At 30.7% G+C, this 20,861-nt stretch overlaps 2 protein-coding genes across 13 annotated transcripts in view; one reads left to right on the forward strand and one right to left on the reverse strand.

The window, feature by feature from the left end:
- The window catches only part of LOC131850555 (tropomodulin-1), a 74,840-nt gene that overhangs the window by 11,656 nt on the left and 42,323 nt on the right, over nucleotides 1-20,861 (reverse strand). For 11 of the 12 annotated variants that reach the window (XR_009357845.1, XR_009357846.1, XR_009357847.1 and 8 more), the window contains exons 2-4: nucleotides 7,795-7,947; nucleotides 1,694-1,861; nucleotides 29-152 (exon numbers count right to left, since the gene is read on the reverse strand). Coding sequence is in view for 9 of the 12 variants with exons in the window: in XM_059200834.1 (XP_059056817.1) it covers nucleotides 29-152; nucleotides 1,694-1,861; nucleotides 7,795-7,947 (445 nt within the window). In the remaining 3 variants the exon portion in view is untranslated. Of the gene's footprint in view, nucleotides 1-28; nucleotides 153-1,693; nucleotides 1,862-7,794; nucleotides 7,948-8,281; nucleotides 8,370-20,861 lie in introns of those variants that run through there. The other variant, XM_059200835.1, reaches the window with a different exon arrangement.
- Nucleotides 11,607-12,651, forward strand: LOC131850557 (uncharacterized). Its single transcript, XM_059200841.1, has 2 exons — nucleotides 11,607-11,959; nucleotides 12,558-12,651. The coding sequence occupies exons 1-2, from the start codon at nucleotides 11,704-11,706 to the stop codon at nucleotides 12,563-12,565; spliced, it is 264 nt and encodes an 87-aa protein (XP_059056824.1). The 5' UTR covers nucleotides 11,607-11,703; the 3' UTR covers nucleotides 12,566-12,651.

Genomic DNA, 20,861 nt, shown 5'->3' on the forward strand with positions numbered 1-20,861 from the left:
ATTATAATAATAATAAGGATCATGTTACCAGCGAGATCGATGATTTCTTCCTGTGAGGCGGTACCCAGGGCTTCCTCGTACTCATCCCCTAGGTCTATTGAGATCTGTTCCTCCGCATCCCGCACCTTCTCTGGCGGCGGCGGTGGGATCCACTGAAAAATACAAACATATCTTTTACACTACCTCGTCTGGATGTCACAAGAGTGTTATGATGCTGCAAGAATTATGCTGGTTAATAGGATATTTCTTGCAGTGATAAAGCAATTGTAATATATATAACAATAGTATTACTGTATAATTAAATTACGCAAAAATGCGTCATAATTATGAAGTGAAAAAAAAATTGGTAGCAATTGTTATTCAATCAATCTTTTACAAAGCTTCACTGCTTTAATTCCGTAAGATATGTAAGGACCTTACATATCATAATAATCATACTCGTGATATTTGCATCGTACGAGGAATCGAACCCCCGATCAACGGAATTAAAGCTATTATATCATATCACGGCACATATATATATATATATATACATGAACGTTACGACAAAAACATGGCAAAATCAATAGTTCAATAATTTAATATACTTGTAATTATTTAGCATGGGTCAAATACTTTTTTAATTTGTACCACACAAAATAACCTTGCATAATATTCGTTAAACATCTTTCTTTGTGTAATATCGAACAATACATGATTGTATCATTGAATGGGTCTCATAAAGACCAATTAGCCTCGACACGTACAATCAGTACACTCAGATAGCTCACACAATTACAATGTACTTCTTTAATGTAGGTTAATACCAACTGTAAAGAGATATCTGTAAATATCACTTCTGTATGTTTTTTTTATTGAGGGTTTTTGGGACATTGTCAGGTGTTAAGACCTGTAGCCATGCGACCTACATAGATTATTGTGCTCCCCCTTTAATTCAAAGTTCGCTACGTACTCGTCAGGGAAAAGAATTGAAGGATATTCTTAGGAGCGATGGTTTTTATCTCCTCAGGGTATAGTGTATACCTTACCAAAGGAGATATTTCGCTTATGCATGTAGCCCACACATGGACCACACACCACCACATAGGATGTATTTGTGATTCTGTATGTTATATGTAACATCGGTAGACGTTGAAGTCGTCTCAGTAACTAAACTACTATAAACTCGAGTAGTGACTTGGACCTCAACTCCTTAATGGGCCAAACACCGACATGGCATGAAGAGCCTTGTATGACGATGTGCTTCTAAATGCATTACAATAGGCCACCACATAAGCGTATTGTAGAAAGCAATACCTATGTTTTATTCATTACAGCCCGCCTCAAATAAGTTTCTTTTAAGCTGTTTCAGGTGAGATATAGCAGTGAAATTACAAGGTGTAATATCTTAGTTCTAGGAATGAAAGCGCATGAGGGTATACGAGCGTCACATAATTATGTGCATAGGCAGGTGGGCCGTAAGCTTATATTATATACATGTGTGTATGTGTCAAATACATATCAGAACAAAGATTTTTTATTTGTTTAATGTATTTTTATGCATAATTAAAAAAAAAATAACATTCATTACTCCTCTATACAAATTATAAGTGTGCAAAATTTCGTACTCCTCCGTCCGCGCAATGTGATAAGTTGTTCAATGTTTTTGTTTCACATGTTAATATAATAATTACTTGTCGAGTATTTGACATACCTTCTTGCCACGTATAACTCCAGCGACGTAGGGCTTCACCTCGGGCCGGTCTGGCGTCTCCAGCGCTTGCTTATTGATGTGCTCGATCAGCTTCTTCCGGTTGAGAGGGCCCGTTGGGTCCTTTTCACAATCGTAATTGTTGCGCTGTGACGGCGGGAGGAATGTGTCCTGCAAACACGATTGTAACAGGTTATATATCTTACTAATTGTGCCTGCGGTTTCACCCGCATGGTCTAATTTATAGTCTATTAGCTGACCCGCGCAACTTCGTCTGTATCACACTTATCATTATATATCTCCCAATTTACATAATAAATTTTAAAAGTATAGCCTATGTGTTATTCTGATGTACATACATATTCCTGTGATATATATATACACTACTGTAAAGTTTCATCACAATCCATTAAGTAATTTTTGCGTGACAGAGTAACAAACATCCACCCATCCACACACTCACAAACATCCCAGTTTATAATATTAGTATTATTTGTAACGTTTTATTTTAATGATTAATATTCTTATAACAAATTGGGGTGAAGATCAGAAGGGTTAGAATCTGAAGTTGTATGTGTTTGTATGGTGTCGATTGATTCTCAAACCTACCCGACATCCACAAAAAATTTCAAATAAATCGGTAACGCCGTTTCGGAGGAGTTTGGTAACAAACGCCGCGACACAAGAATTTTATATATAACATTCTTCATAAATATATCTTAATGATTGTGGTCCTAGACGGGGTATTCAGAGGCATTATCAATTGACTACTAGTATACAATTGGTATTAACATGATTTCAATGCTAGATACAATTTATAGATGCATTATTGGTATCAAAAAGCCACTCCTGCGTTTGTATATCATTTATTGTTATCAGATTTAGGTATGATAAAATGTTATCATTGTATTCATTAAATCCATTATCAAGTAACCACTAACATTATCACCGAGTTATTAGTATATATGGTACTTATAATTAATAGAATATAGTTAGAAATATCATTAAGAATATCATTCATAATAAAGAAATAGAAGTTATTGTAAATCATTATTAGATAGGTAGGTACCTATCTATTTTTAATTTGGTTTGGTTCTTTTATTTTTCAGTTGTTTTATTTTCTTTTGTTATAATTTATCTAATATAATCTACACTAATAATTACAAATACGAAAGTCTGTCTGTCTTCCTATTTGATACCAGTTTACTAAACAGCTGAGTTGATATTATTGATATTTTATATGAAAATAGATTATCATGTAGACACATGCCATCTATCAATACGAAAAAAACACCGAGTCGCGTTTATATTTCTAATAGTTTTATATTGTAAAGGCGAAATTAAATCTGCCTTTCTGTAACATTTACAAGCCCAAAATACTGAACCAATTTTTTAATATATATGGTTGGGGGAGGCCTATGTCCAGCAGTGGACGTCTTCCGGGCTGCGATGATGATGATGAATATAATATATACAAAATAATATATAGTACTAGCTGTCCCGGCAAACGTTGTTTTGCCTTAATATAAAAATAAAAATTTAGGGGTGGACTACCCCTAACATTTAGGGGGATGAAAAATAGATGTTGGCTGATTCTCAGACCTACTCAATACGCTCACAAAATTTCATGAGAATCGGTCAAGCCGTTTCGAAGGAGTATGGGAACGAAAACTGTGACACGAAAATTTTATATATAAGATAAATATAGCTTTGAGATAAATAGACTGTACACTTCTAAGAAAATAAAAAAAAGATACGACACAAATGTTAAATTATTTTAAATTATAATTTCATTAAAATAAAACTTGAATGTGAGAATATGGGACAAAAATTTTATGAGAAATATAGTATCTAAGAAATATAGTAATCTAGTAGTATAAATTGTATTATTAGAATTAATTATAATAAATACTTACTACAAGTAATAATTATTGTAGAAAATAAAGATATATTTCGATGTTTATAAAATTTGTTGAAAAAAATCATTTTAGTCGAAGTTTTATTACATAGTAATCAACAAGAAAAAATATAGTAGTCGCCGTTGCAGGCTTATTAACTAGTAATCAATAAAAGATACATTTACATGAATGATGTTAATTTAATATATTATAATGATCGGTTATTATTATGATGACATTAGTAAACATACAAAATCTGAACAATATAATGCAAATTGACTTACATTAGTATGCAGTCGTCTAATAAAATGTGAATAATATAGAGGAAGCCAAGACGTGGTTTGATAACTATGTAAATTTTGGACGTTACCAGAACATACAGGTATTGGCGGCTTTCACAAAGTTTTGTGATGAAACTGAAGTATAATATTAATAACTGACTATCTGTCCTAACTTCGCAGGAGTGCATTATAAATGTTTGAGTTTTCGTCTTTTCTGTACTATAAAACGCATTCCTTTCTTTTTAATTACTCTATCTATTACTAAAAAATTCGTTAAGTAGTTTAAAAGATCTAAGCTAAAGGTATAAGTATCATAGTATAGTATAGTCGCATATTTTTTTTAATGATGATATTGGAATGGTGCTCCACTGGAGGGCTTGTCAACGCAATATATTTTCTAAGTTATTATTTACATAATAATAATTACTAGATAAAATAGTAGCAAATATTATGCAATTTGGTGTATAATGTAGAATAATTCATGAACTTTCATAAATAGAAATGTTACTAAACTGTTACTACCTACATTGATAGTCATTATTATAATTTTAACATTACTAAATATTCACCTATCCATTGCACATACATATTGTCTAATTGCATATTATTAATAATTATTACAAAAGTGGAAGTAGATAGTACTAGATAATTAATTTGTTATAATAAAATTTCAAACTCAAACTCATTTATTAATGTAGTTAATTTGTAATAATAAAGTTTTAAACTGAAACTCATTTATTCATGTATGTCCTCTCAGCCACATATACATACGTACGTCATATTTATTATCACTACCGTCCAGTTCAAGTAGGTACTTCTGTCCAGAAGAACTGGCAAGGCAAGCTTATACATCAGAATAACACATAAGATAAGATATTATGTGAATTGGACGAAATATAATGATAGATGTTAAGTAAGTGTCATGCAGACGAAGTTACGTGGGTCAGCAAGAGTTAATACAAAAATTTAGTACAAAATAAAACAAACATACCATTTCAGCTATTAACCCAGATGGAGTAGTCGTAGTCAGGGGCATTGTCAATTGTTGACGTCATGGTATGGTAATACGTGGTAAATGCAACACAGGACATGCATTCTCTGGTTAAATATATTTATAGGTTAAGTACATTAGCGTTTATTTTGTTATCGGCATTTTCTTAACAGGAGTTCCAGTCCAAAATATAAACCGACACAAAGTTTTTTATGTAAACCGGATTTGTTCTCATGGCCTATTGTGTATAAGTCACAATTTACAACAATAAGAAAATATCATTTTATTTCATAAATAAAATACCAACCCAGAATTATTTACATATTAACAGAAAATTCACTAATACATATATGCTGTAAATATACAGTATAGCATAGCACATCAACAAAACAATTACTTATACACATACTATTACTTTGACCTTCTGGGTCTATTCAGTTTATTGCTACTACCTACTAATTTAAAAAATAATGAGGCAAGCAAGGTCCTATATAATAATAGGAAATAAGTATCTAAACTAATATATAATAGTAAAAAGGAAAAAAATTCGTAGTTTATAATGGAATATTAAAAAAAAATATCTACGATAAACTATATTAGTATAATATACTAACTGTGCCCATGGTTTCACCCACATCAAATATGCTGTGGCCAAGATTTCACCAGCATTAAATTTGTAGCCTATGTGTTATTCTGATTTATAAGCTATATTACTGTAAAGTTTCATCAAAATCCGTTCAATAGTTATTGTGTGCCAAAGTAACAAACATTGTTTATTAGTAAGACTACACACTAAACATTAACTGAAATAACAAATATACATGGCAGTAAATGTTATATGACTATATTGTTGCGTATAAGAATCATATACATAAAAATATAGTCATATAATATGACTATATTCAGAAAGTACTGTTAGTAAGTAAGTAAATATTATGAACTTTAAAAAGAACAACAATTGAGTTTTTATCAGAGTTTTACTTATCATCATCATTCATCAAATTATAGCCTTTACTAGATAGGTAGGGAAAAAAAAATTACTTGCATATTAAGTGGCTAAAATTTCCTACATGAATATATTACATTTGAATTTACATATTATATTATTAGCAAAAAAGTTAATGATTCATGTTAAAATCCAGTTAATAATTAAAAAAGTTAAGCTATATGTATTTTATTGATAAAATGTTGGAGTTCCTATTGCACCTCTGCTTAAAAGAAAATAGAAGAAGAATGTTATATTAAAGTCTCTTTAGGTTAAAAAAAGATAACAGGTATGCCTTTTGGTTCATAGGAAATTAGATAAGCCTCAGTCAAATCAAACAAACATATGAAAGTGTATTAAGAAATGTAACAACAGAAAACATAAAATTTTCTAAACATTATTTTTCAGTTTAAGGTACAACATCAAACCACCATATTTTTTTATATCATCTAATCTAATATATAAAATTCAGATGTCACAATCCCAAACGGCTTGACCGCTTCATATTGTAATTTGGGTGTATATTCAGTAGGTCTGAGAATATGATGTACCTATATATATGACTAATTACAGCCTTAAGAGATCATAACCACTCTAAAAGTATAATTTTTAATATTGGATATTTTTTTTATTCTAATTGTCATCCTTCTACCATCAACCCCTATTTTTAATAATAATCTATACGGCAAAACATTGTTTGCTCGGTTAGCTAGTTAATTTATAATACAGTGGACACGGGATAATCCTGCCCCCCCTTGTAATCCAATATGGTCTATTATTTATTATTGAATATTTTTTTGACAATATACTTCAGAGTGTGTTTACATACATTTATAACATTAAACATCTTATCACTGGATCTGTAATTTGTCAGATTACAAGATACACTTTTGTAAAAAATTCCGGACTATATGGTGGCCGGACAAATTTGATGGTCCGACACTGCCTTGCAAAACTTTTGTTGGATAACCGAGGATCCACTGTATTAGTTAAAATCAACAGCACTCTTAATATGAAATATAACTTAACAAGTTGCATGTTTATGACAACATTCCTAATCTGTAAAAGAATATAGATGACATAATTTGTGATAACAATGTTCTAAAAATAACACAATTACTCTTGGAATATTTTGTGTAGGAGTTTAATCATCTAGAAGATCTATTAGAACATTATCTGAAATTAATAAATATATTGAATATGAATATGAATATTTGGGTCAAAATGTTGGAGATTTCTATTACTGATTTATTACCACAGACTGTTTATTCTACAGCACATAAAATTTGATTTTATAAAATCAATTCTTTGTTTTTATAAAATATATTTTTGTGAATATTATTAAAAATAACATCATGAAGATAAAGGTTTGAATTTTTGTTTGAAATATAAACTACTGAGAATTCCATAGATTCACTATGCAGATGCTAGGTTCATTGGGTGGTCAATAAATAAACATATGTTAATAAATATATATCATATTTTTCTATATAATCTACTTTATCAGTGAGCTAGATGGACTGTAAGTTATTTTAAAAGAAATAAGGAATTCCAACAATAATTCAAGTAATTAGTGTTTTCTAATTTTACTATTTTTATTTAAACTAAAAAGAGTTATGAAAAGGAGGTAATTATATTACCTCCTTTTCATAACTCTTTTTAGTTTTTTGAGATAAAAACATACTATATGTTCGTCTTCATGAAACAATGTTCATGCCAAATTTCATTAGGGTATATTCAGCTATTCGTAGAGTAAATGCTTCAACAAATAGACCGATACACTATTGCATTTATAATATTAGTATGAACTTGAATATTTCTATATGAAATATTAGTATATATAATGTTCCTATGGACTTTTTAATTATCTTTGTACAAATAAGTTAAAAGTCTACCAACTGCTAGTGATAATTGTAATTAAGATAAAATAAAGTTCATAATATACTTACGTCTGGATCAACTTCTTTCGCCAACATAGTAAGTTCCTCTTGTGTTAACTTGGACAGCAGTTCATCTACGTCCACCTCGTCGTAAGACGACAGCTCCCGTCCATACAGCTTGGCTGGCGTCGTCATTGTCGTCGTCTTTGTGGATGACGACTTCTACAACACAAAAACACTACACTCAACCAATGTATACACTTGCACTTCAAGGGTTACTTTACGAGTTACGGGAATTTTTACGATTCTGGCAGATAGGCGTAATAATTTTGGAGCACAATTATATTATACATTAAATAGGATACTCTACACAGAAATATAATAAAGAGATAGAACATTAGGTATTTGACAAGCAATTCGGCGTTCATTTCACCACACCCACAAATTAATTGATCCTTGTTACACAGAGTGGTAAATTATACACCGAATGAGAAGGAAATTTAACATAATTTTACATATTTTATAATTATCATTAATAATAAATTGATAGCCTTACATTGAAATAAAGTTTAGAGGAATATTTTAGACAACCACCGTAGCGATGTAGACAAGTTGTTTGAGAAAAGACAAACACGAACTAAAATACGTAATCGTATTGCAGTGTGACCATGTTCAAATTACAGGTCGTGCTGTATTCCGTACATAAAGGAATGAATTCCATATACAGCTTTAAAAAAAAAAACTAAATGTTATGAAATTATTCTGCATATCTGTAAATAAACAAAAATACATTTATATTGAAATTCAATTTCCACCAATAAGATTGGGCTTCCTATTTATATATTTTCGTTCCTGAACTTTTAATATAACTAAATGCATTTACCTTCATATAATATTTTATGGACGAATGAAACTATTTAATGAAAAATTATAATTAATGTACAATTAGTAATTTTTGCGTAAAACGCCTTAAAATCACCAGAAAAGCATTATTTAATGCTACATTACATGGTCACACTGTTGTAATCGTATCCACAGACACAAAATATTTGATTACACTCCACAGAACTAAAAATGCAATACATATACATATTGTTTTGGGGTTGTGGAGGGGATTGTCAGTATAGTACAGCGGCTTTATGCGATCCCCTATAACAACCGCCGTGATTAAAATTAAATATGTTAGACTGTTGATACGATAGTATAATTGCAATTCAATTTCCAGAATTACAACCCATTGACAAAATATCTACGCAATGAATCTTGGGTTTTTAAAATCTTCCCCGTTGAAGGTGCGATGTCAGGGTGTTGCCGTATTAATCGTCACAGAAGAGCTACCCTCGGGTTAGTAGTTATAATATTCAGATAAACATTTGAGTTTGTTCCATATGTTGGCAGTTCTTTTTTGGTGGCACAAAATGAATGCAGTACAAAAAAAAAACCTACTTGTACCTACTTTATTTGTACATACATATACGGAAACCTATATATGCAGTGGGCCGCACTAAAATGTACTGCAGTCGTTACAAATAACCTGACCAAATTTATTAAGTACCAAACAAATATTATGAATATGTTTCGAAAATACGATTAGTTCCTGATACAGAATTTTATGTTAAAGGTCATTACAATCACGGTATTCTCCACCGTTGAGAAAGGCTAATGATTTGTGTGTATAAATATTATAGATAAGTAAATAATTATAACAATGTTAGCGAACTAAATGTATAGATACATAGAATGAGGTCAAGGAATAAAAATGAGTCATTTTCGTGATTTTATTATATAATATTTGACGAGCTCGCTGGTCTAGCAACTTAAGGCTCTGTCTAACTTACAATGACAGCGGGTTTGATTCTCAAATAAGATAAGTTTTTATATTAATGAGTATATATTATGATAATTATAATATTTATAGTACAAAAGATTGAATTTAAGTACCTACAATACCTACAAGCTCTGCTTAGGTTGGATAGTCAGCGCTAATATATAAGATACCTACATGTATACATACCTATATGTATATATACCTACCCATACCTACGAGTATATTACATGATATTAATAATATGATATGTCCTGTGATATTTATTCGTATTCAATAAAAATAATATTTGATTAAACAAATTTTTAGCTTAGCTTAGCTTTTATTTTTAACGCTTTATAGAAACAAATTTTTACACAAATCAATTAAATTTAAAAATTTTTAATCATTAATGCAGGATAAATTCAGTAGGCGTAGGTACGTGTAATTATATGATGATTATTCACATCTGTTACCCAAGTAATCACCGAGGGAAGTCAAGTGAGATGAAACTCGATGAGGCTGCATAAAATTTCAGGTCGATCGTATGAGTATACATACGAACTAATAATTAAATCAATAAATGTAAATCGACAAGTCACTTATAAATAGTTATTAATGTTCACAAGTTATTTAATAATACTGTATGGTGATAGACAAATAAACTAAAATCAACAATTATCAAATAGGAAGATTAACCCAATTATTTATAAAAAAAGTTTAATTTTTTTTTCGACTTTTAGCTCCGGCGATTTGTGTTGCCATTTTAATCTATGTTCAGCTGATCAAGTAAAAATAACATAATTTAATTTAAAAAAATCTAAATAGTTAATGAAGTAATGATTTGGTGCATTCGAGTATTTTCTTACTATAAGACTAAACTATAGTTATAACTATAGTCAATAAGTTCTTAAATAATCAAAACGATTCATAATAATATTATAAAAGGACCTGTCTATCTCTCTTTTCATTTGTTAACGTTATTAAACTACTAAATGGATTTTAATAAAATTTGACATGAAGATATAATATCTCAGATCACACAGCGTCATACCGTGATATAGTCACAAGCTAAATACATAATAAAACCCAACCAATATAAACAATCATACTTAAGAATACTGTTTGTACATGACCACCGGAAGTAAGACGGTGTGTTTAACCACTTGACCACCGAGGTCGTAAGATGTCCTCATATTACAGTCTATCTATATTCTAAACCACCTACTTTATCTCAAAATATAAACTGAAAGCAGGTGAAATAGGGGACGAAACTTGTGGGTAATGCATATAGCATGTTATAAAACTGCGAATAATTGTCTTCAGTCCCAATCTGTCCTTCAGTCCCAAAATTCTACCTTTTATTACGATAAGCGCGTAAGATTGGACAGAATTGCGCATACATAAGTATATAGCTATCAGAGTTTGGCACAAAATGTTAGTAAAGAAAAATGTTTAAAGTCGTTACCGATTCAAAGAACAAATGTCATTCAAATAGAGGACTACCTCTATTACTAAATAGTCATTATGGGTTACATAAATTGATTGATTCGAATCGATTAGTGGTTGTTCCTGTTGACCACGCGACTGCGCCAGTAGACGCCTGGCGGTCCGCCAGCCTGCTAAAATTGGTGGTCGTAACAGTAGAGACAAGTGATATTATTAGATGCCCATTCGGCCACTGGCCTTCTTACTGGCAATTGTGATTGTAGCAAAAATATATTATTAAATTGTTTGCTACTGTTTACACTTGACCTAGTAGCTGCTAGGGATGTTCCGCGTACGCGCATTACCGATTCACGGATGTCGGTGAATGACCTCTTTGCGTTTAAAACAATACGCACTGCCTGCACAATGACTTGTTTAAATTAGTAATTAAAAAAAATGACAAAGACAATTCTAGCTTTGTTCAGGAAGTCGCGTTGCAAGTAAATGTCTTATAGGCTAAATTGCAAATTTAATTCTGTTAAGCAGTCCCGTGTAACTTTTGACATGACTATTTTTATATAAAACTGTATATATATATTTTTTAAGAACATTTTAACTACAGTTTTATATAGATTCAAATTAGATTTTATTCTGTTATGCCAACAATGCCAACTGTCAAAATAGTGATTATTTTTTAAATGATTTTATTCTGTCAATATTAAATTGTACGAATTAAAAATATAATAATGTCTTTACCATATGGCCCCCCGCAACCAGTTTCTCCTTTAATCAGGGGTATGAGATTTGCTCTATTGATAGCTGGTATTATATATGCTCGTGGAAAACAAGCATTATATAATTCCAAAGAAGCGGAATGGCGCGAGGAAGAAGCTAAGAAGAAAGTCATTCGTGATAGAGAAACTGCTATATTGAAGGCAAAAATCGCTGTGGAGGAAAAAGAAACCGTAAGGCTGCTTGAAACCGGAAAATTGTTTGACACTGGTGAGAGATAAATATTTTGTAAATTAGGAATATTTCTATTTACTCAAAATACAATTTTCATAGATCTGACGTAACTATTCACAGAAATTAATGTTAATCAATTTTAAATTGATATAAGGGCATCTTTTAAGTATAGTAACATTAAGTGGTATGCAGCACCTCGTTCCTACCACATGTCATTAAGTGTACTTCCATCTGGATAAGTTCACCGGGCAATGCAATGGCAATCTTTGTACCCTTTTATACCGACTTTTATTTAATTTTGGCGGTCGTCTAGCATTATGTAATTAGTATGATTGTAATTATCTGGGTATTCTCTCTCTCTCTCTCATAATATATATATATTATGTATATTTTAGAAAAAGTGTATATAGTAGGTATTTATATCAATATAGTAGATTTACCCATAACACTACCTCTGTTTAGCTTGGGATTAGATGGCGCTGCGTGAATTGTCCTGGGTTATTATTATTATTGTAAGCAATAGTTCTTCTATTGGTTTAGAAACATAGTGATAGTAATGAAGCACAATCAGTTTATAGTAATAATTAAAATAACAAGACTAACTCATAATTGAATACATAAATTTATGTTTTAGGTAACTAGAGACATTGAGAGCGAGCTGCTGGAAAAGATGGATACCTATAATTGAATTTAACTGATTGTTACAATAAAAGTTGTAATTCATTGCACCTTCTTAAATTATTTATTTTATATTTTTTACTCATAATCTGTGGATGTATGTATGTATGTATTTAGGGTTAGCCCTAAAGGGTAGGTATACCAAGTGAGAAGCCAATTCGAAAACCTACTCGTGAACCTTAACCACAACCTACTGAAATAAATTCGATATCTGAAAAATTTTATTCTACTTTATATATTACGTTTTCAAAGTTTTAAAAATTATTAAGTTTCAATTTTACTTCTTAGTGAATATTTGTTAGTTTTTGTTGCTTTTTTGTATACTAACGCTGGCTATCGATTTGAGCCTAAACCTACGTAACTGAATCTGTATAGCCTGCTTTAAATACCTAAATAATAGGTACCACATGGCACATATAACATAATATTATATAGTCATGGTAAGTATATATTATAGATATGTTTTCATACTAAGTATAAAACAAATTAACTCCCGCCGGCTTACCTCTTTTGCGTTTGCGTAGTTGCGTATTTTAATGCAGTTTTCAGCAATAGATAGAGAGTTTTATATGTATAATACATGCATATACAGTACAGAAAAGCCAAGAATATCAGAGATTTGCAATATCAATATAAAAGATTGGCTGGTCACTCACTTAATAATAAACTAAAGATTGTATTTTATTAATATACATAACTACATACAGTTTTTCGTGCTGTATGCGTACCGTTTCAAAACGTAGGTCGGACGTTATAGTAAAAAGAAGATTTCACTATTTCGCAATGTAATATATCTCACTAGCTACTATTATCTTGCTATGGTTCGGTAGTCGTAACACTTCTCAATTACCTCTTTGTACAACGCACAAATCTCGCATTTGTCAACTTTCTATAGATAGTCAATCTAAATAGCCAGTCTTATAGATATGTCGCAGCAGTCGCTGTAAAATAGAGCTATTTACCGGTTCTTATCAAAAAATACCGGTTTTAATTCTGACAGCGCGAAAGCTGATTAATGACAGATGCCTATATAACAAACTAGCTTAAACGCGCAACTTCATCTTAGTCATACTTATACGGTTTTTAGTAATTGATTGCAGAGTGCTATTATGTAATCTATAGTCTTCTTGAATTAATTGCCTATCAATGACTAAAATAATTATCAAAATCGCATCAGTAGAACAGGAGATTAAACCGAACATCTAAACTCACAAACCTTATCCCTTTATAATATTAGTATTGTATGGTACCTATAGATAACTAAAATTAAATTATTAATTATGTAAGATTAAACAGATAACAAGTATGTTTGATCTTGTATCTCTGAAACGACTGGTCCGACTTTTTGACGGGACTTTCACTCACAAATAGGATTTAAACAAGTTTATAAGAAATAACTTAGGCGACCATTATTTCAGCAATTTTATTTATATTAATAAAAAAAAAATCCACGCGTACGAACCCGCGGGTAAAGTCTACTGAAAAATAAAATGATAATCGGTTTACTCATAAAAAGTTGTATTGCCGATCCACCTGTTGCTAATGTCGGGCTAAAAGGTACCAACGGAACCTATGCTTCGATGATTTCTGTTATAAACGTTGATTAGGTTAGTAACATAGCATAAAATTACTTCTAGAAAGGTTATTACGCGCCGGCTGGCGAACTCTAGAAATGGCATTATTTAATAATAGGTTCTCGGTTTTATAGTAAACCGTCAATTTGACTACTTTTTAAAATAATAGATAGTTCTCGTTATATAATCTATATTCACGTAAAATTTCATTAAGTTCTATTCAGCCGTTAAGTTGTGAAAAAGTACCAAACGTTCGCGTTTATAATATTAACTAGCTGTACCCGCGACTTTGTCCGCGTGGTTTATAACTTTATTTTTCTAAAATAAAAGTAGCCTAAGTTACTCCTTATTACATCAGCTACCTGCCAAAAAAAGTCCCGTCAAAATCGGTCCAGCCATTTCAGAGATTAGCCGAAACAAACAGATCGACAGACAGACAGACAAAAATGATAAAAAATGTTATTTTAGTATATTTACCATATATATATTCATATGCATGTAGTAAAAAACGGTTATTTCTATATTACAAACAGACACTCCAATTTAATTTATATGTATAGATAAATGATTAAAGCAACTATCCATATTCATTTTTTGTCTCGGAGCTTATTTTTATAACTATTAATATGCACAAAGTCGCGAGTATAAAGTAGTATGGTAAAAGGTAAAGTGATGATTTGTAGACCTTTAATAAATGACACGCTATCAACTAGTCGCATGCTGTGACAACTGCGTTCCGCTCTAACAGACGAATTGTGAGACTTGACTTTCCGCGAACGAAAATTTGGATTTTCAGGGCAAGCTGTGTCGAAAAAACTATTACGGTTATCCAATGACACGTAAACTTCAACGGTAATAACTAAGAATTTCGAATACTTTGAATCTTTGATTACGTCTTGTGAATACCGCAAATTTATCACCGTACTGTGGGGGGAAAGAGGATTGTTAATAATGTGAACTGATGATCACTTTGCTAGCAATGTACCATATCAGATAGACCTCCATACGGTTCCACTGGAAACCATCATGATAAATTCCTGGTGAATTTCTAACGATGGGCTAACTAACCTGACCTCAAGCTCATCCTATCATCCTCCACTGGTGCCCCACCAGCGTAAACCGTTAGCGCAAGCGGGTGTTCCATTCCATTATTATCCATAAAAAACACTATATGTCTGAAATAAAAAATGCTATTATCATACTACTAGGATTTACCTACATATTGTTGCTTCATCGGAATTGAATTATCTAAGTATTTAAGATGGTGTAAAATACATAGAGAACTAGGTATTTATTCTTATATCTATATTTATGTACTTATATACCAGTATGTGAGACGACTAAAACGCCATTATATCCTGAAGCTAGAAAATCAGCAGCAGCTCTAGGCTGTAGGCGAGTAGAAGCTTCCAATGGGAAGCCACTGACAGCATCACAGAACAAATCGCTCATAGTCTTAGGATTGATCGTAAATATATATGGAGAAAAAGAGATATGTATTTATCTATTAAAAATTTTTAGTTACATACTAAAAAGAAGTATATACTTTATAATATAATAAGTAAGTAACCAAGTTCCGATCTCTCGATTCCAGGCGACACTCGTTTCCAGACAAGAGTCCCGTTATGGATACACGACTTGCTCGGTATACACCTACATATACAAGTTTACAAAAACCGAAACCGGTCTTGATTTTGTGAACTCTTTGTTTTAGTCTTGTTGCGTTGTTTCAATTTAAAACGCCTCCTGTTTATTACGAACTAAATTTTATATATTTACTAGCTGACTTTTCATCTCCGCTCCTATTTGTCGTAGCGTAATGTTATATAGCCTACCTAGCCTTCTTTGATATATGAGCACACTAAAAATCTATATCGGAGTCTTAATAAAATCACCATCATTGTAATAAAGAAAAACTAATTATTTAGCTGTTGTAGATTGTATAATATTTTTCTTTGCTATTCGGTATTAAGTGCAGTAGTGTTTTCTAACGTATGATCTTTCTAATGTGTGTATACCTGAGTGGTGTCTCTCTTCAACAACAACCTGCGGTTGTTCTCAGGGGGACCACTAATCCCCATTACTAATAATCCCTCCCCAGTGTCTATCTCTCCATTACGGTTCATGGATTGAAAGTACATATAGAATTAAATGAAATGAAAAAAAATCGATAAATACTTAAAAACACAAACACTCACAATTATTACAATAATAAAAATTTATTAAACAATAAAGCACACAAAACGAAACAAAAAGAAACATTACTAATATTTAACAAATGAAATTAACTAATAAGAGTTGAAATGAATGAAATAATAAAATGAGAATGAAACAATGAAATAATAAGAGAAACCAAAAATAAAACAGAAATGTTTGTACCCTAATATTTATATAGTATTATTTAACTATAGTTTTTTAATAATAATACTCCTTTTCTTTCTTTAGAATGTCTATTGCGATGCAATTAAACTTAACATTGGCTATACATATAATACATATATATAACAATAGGTAATAATCAAAACACGAATGAGCGATTCGAATTGAATAATCGGACGTACGAATCGATTGTACATGATTTACGATTTCGTTACGCTCTCCAACTATGTATATTACTATAGGAAGTGAGATATGAAGTCTAAAATATGACTAGTCACGTGTTACCATTTTAAAGTAAAAGTGTATTTATTTTTACATGAATAGTATTCCCGCCTGCCTTAATATTTTTTTTCTTATGGATGATAATGGTTGTGCACCCGTCTGCGATAACGGTTTACCCTGGCGGGGCACCAGTAGAGGAATAGGAGATGAGCATGAAGACAGCTTCATTTAGCCCATATCGGCGAATATACCAAGAATATAACACGCTATTTTCTAATGTGTCCTCTCGATTTAAAGTGTTATAATGCCTCTCTGAAATCTGTTTGTGTCCTCTGCGACAAAAGCAACAAATGATAGTAGAAAACTTGGAAGGCAAACAACATACACAATTTTTTTAGTTTAGAGATTCTTTGTTTTGTTACATTAGCTTGTAATATATGCTTGTATATTGATTCGTAAATAATTAGCTTGTATACTGTAGATTGTATTTCCCAAATTATAGTACATTACTTGACCAAAAGTCAATTTAAAACATATACTAATATTTTCATGATTCCATGCTACAAAAACGGAGGTGCAGTAAGAAACATAACATAATATATATACTACGATAGGCGATAAGTTGTAAACAAAGTTTCAGTAATATCTTAAGTCAGTCAGAATATTTAATCATAGATTAAAAATAAATACGTATATTTATACATATAAATAAAATTGGAGTGTCTGTTTGTAATATTGAAATAACCGCTTTTTACTACATGCATATGAATATAAATACGGTACTTACACCAAACTAACATTCTTTACAATTTTTGTCTGTCTGTCTGTCGGTCTGTTTGTTCCAGCTAATATTTGATACGGTTAGACCGATTTTGACGGGACTTTTTTTGGCAGGTAGCTGGTGTAATAAGGGGTAACTTAAGCTAATTTTATTTTAGAAAAATTATTTTATTTTAGAAAAATAATGTTAAATTCCATCGCAGGAACAGCTAGTAGATTAATAAAACAGTATAATGTGATTTAAGTATAAGAATTATTATGTTTGTTATGAAATTCCGTACAAATTACGAATAAGATTCGAATCAACAATCGCTGTTTCATCTGGGTGACAGTAAAGAAGCATTCGCCAGTAGAATGAAAATATAACTACTAAGAAAAATTATACTTCACGTGATACAAAAAATATTCGTAAATTGCGTTCTTGTATTCGTGAAGGAAGCTACAGTTTGTTCGATGAGAATTAGACATTCTACTATTTCTACCGACCCCAAATACAAGATAGGCGTGACGTATTATTATAGTATGACGCATATACACAATAACAATAATTATTTTCTTCATACCTACTAAGATACAGTTTATATCTTCTCTCTAACTCCGCTATAATAATAGGATTATAGAAGATATAATTGGCACATTTTGTTTATTAGATTGCAACGCTGTTTGCCAAGACCACTTAATTACACGGTAATTATAATTTTGTATCAACATAATTACATCAGATGTAGGTGAAACGATAACATGTGAACTAATTGGTGACCACGACGTTATTTTATAGTTATGTAAAGAACTATATATTAGTGAAAACTATAATTTATTCGCATCTTATAATATTAAAATTTTTGGGCAATTCATATCGTTTACGATTACCTGTATATTTGAATTCGGAATAATATCCAGATATCTAGCGGTATGCAAACCACGTATTATATATCGACGACATCGCTTACGCTCTATCGCATGGATTACCTAATATCAATCAGTGACAATCTATCTTAGTAGATCTATTTATTGATAAATTAGTAGTTTGGCACTATATCATGTGCTGATAATCACTTCAACAATTAAAGTATTTAAAAACTAATTACTAGACTTAAGTTACTTTTAAATAACATTTAAATTTATTCGAAATTCTAATTCAAAAGACCAAAAGCGCAAGTCGTACCTCTATGTGATGTCAGGAATAAAAAAGTGGTATAATTGTAGGGCTGTACATATTGTTACTTCTTCAAAACACAATTATAGAATTAGTCAAGATGGTGGCTTATTTTTTAATGTGTTTGAGTATAATAAAATATAATCAAACAAAGAAATGACTAACATTTAAAATAATAATTTGTAAATGGCTAAAGAGACATAATGCATGATAAGAACAAGTTAAGTTAGTCAAATAAAACTCTATCAACTAAGTAGGCTTGTAAATAATATCTGGTACCTACAAAACTAAAATATCCATTCTAATTTTGTGTTTAAATCGAAAACATCAAAATTAATATCTATAGCCGATAACTGTATTTTTCATTATACAGTTTATTTTCGATATATCTCGATACCTACTCGTAACTTTGTTGACACTAATACTAATTTCGGAGATCAGAGACAATGTCGACGCTAAAACTCTTACTATTTTTTCGAATCAACTGCAGTCACGTAGTATCTAATCTCGTAAATGATCATAGATCATTCATAAAAAACGCTGTCATGCCGCTGTTTAAAGATACATTTACAAACATAGATCATACATAAACGAGTAATTTTTCGCTGTTCTATATGTAACAATGTATTATATATAAACATTATAGGATTGTGGACATTCTTTTATAACGTAGACGGTACAAGGTCGTACACACGCCTACACATATATACAGATCAATGACAAAATTTAACTCGCTTCCTAGCTCCAACTAGGTCTAGGTAGATACAATTTTTATTAGGCTAACACCCATTATGAATTCAAGATATTACAACATCATTTTCGTATTGGTTTTACGCGTTGTGTAATCGTTGTTTACAATCCTTTTTCATAAGTAGTTTCATAAGTATTTATTATCCGTTTATTGCAAGATATATTAAAATAGATGGATGTTGAGGTTTACTTACTGAAACAATTTTTTTTTAAAACATCACACAGAATGATATAAATAAGGGAACAGTAAAAGTAAGTAAAATTCGCGAAGTTGATTCTAGTACAAATTAGTAATAAAGTCTTGTAAAGAAAAACAAAAATGTTTCTTATACAAAAATATTCATAATATTAATAATATAACTAGAGATAAACATGAACTAACTATTTAGTTCTATTAGTTATAACTATTAGTTCGGTAGGTACTATAAATTGTTTAATTACATTACATTAAAAGTTCGGTCAAATCATGAGTTAAAATCTATGATAATTTTAGTATGAGGATCGATTCCTCTATGATGATTAGGCAAAAATAAAATTTTTTTCGCAGGCAAATGCAATAATTCACAGTTCATAGAAAATTTCTATCGATTTTCTACCGAGCACCTTTCTTGAATCACACTTCAAGATTTAAAAATCACACTCAAACAGTAGTTGCACAGTTAAAATATATAAAAATGTAATTTCCTACTTATTATTTTTTTACTGTGTCGTGTATCGATTAAACATATTTTCTTTCTTTCTTTCAAGTATATACTTACATAACTACATACTTTTCTTTCTATAAGTACATATACTTATAGACAATATAGTCAAAATTACTGAAAATATCCAAGTACCTTTTTATATTTTTATTATTATGAAATACAATTTTATTTATTATATATACCTATAGATTACACCAGTCAGATTAGCTTTAATTTTTTTTTATTTATTCCAAATTTGTGATTCATTACCGGCTTACATATACAGTGTAAGAGATAAGAACTTAAATGACTAAAGAATACCAAATACTACTACTGTTTTTTCATAAAACATACTCAAAACATGTTAATTGGTAAACATACACATGAAGAAATTAGCATAATTATTAACTCACATGTGTGCAAAATGTATTTTCGTATCTTACATGACGTGACTGTATCTGTACTTATGTATTTTGGCTTACTGCGGACTTGGATTTTATAATAGTAATAACCCTAAATAATTCACATAGTGCCATCTATAGTACCAAGCTAAGACAATTTATATGAATACTTAAACACTTTTTTTATAAATACACATATAATGTATGTATATACCATTACCAATAATCTTACTCAAGAATACAAACAAATATTTGCACCGTGCGAGGGTCGATCTAGTGACCATCGGAAGTAAAGCAGTGTGCTAAGTCCGCTAG

This window comes from Achroia grisella, unplaced genomic scaffold, assembly GCF_030625045.1.
Source record: "Achroia grisella isolate CSIRO2021 unplaced genomic scaffold, CSIRO_AGI_Agris_v1 utg770, whole genome shotgun sequence".
Lineage (NCBI taxonomy): Eukaryota > Metazoa > Arthropoda > Insecta > Lepidoptera > Pyralidae > Achroia > Achroia grisella.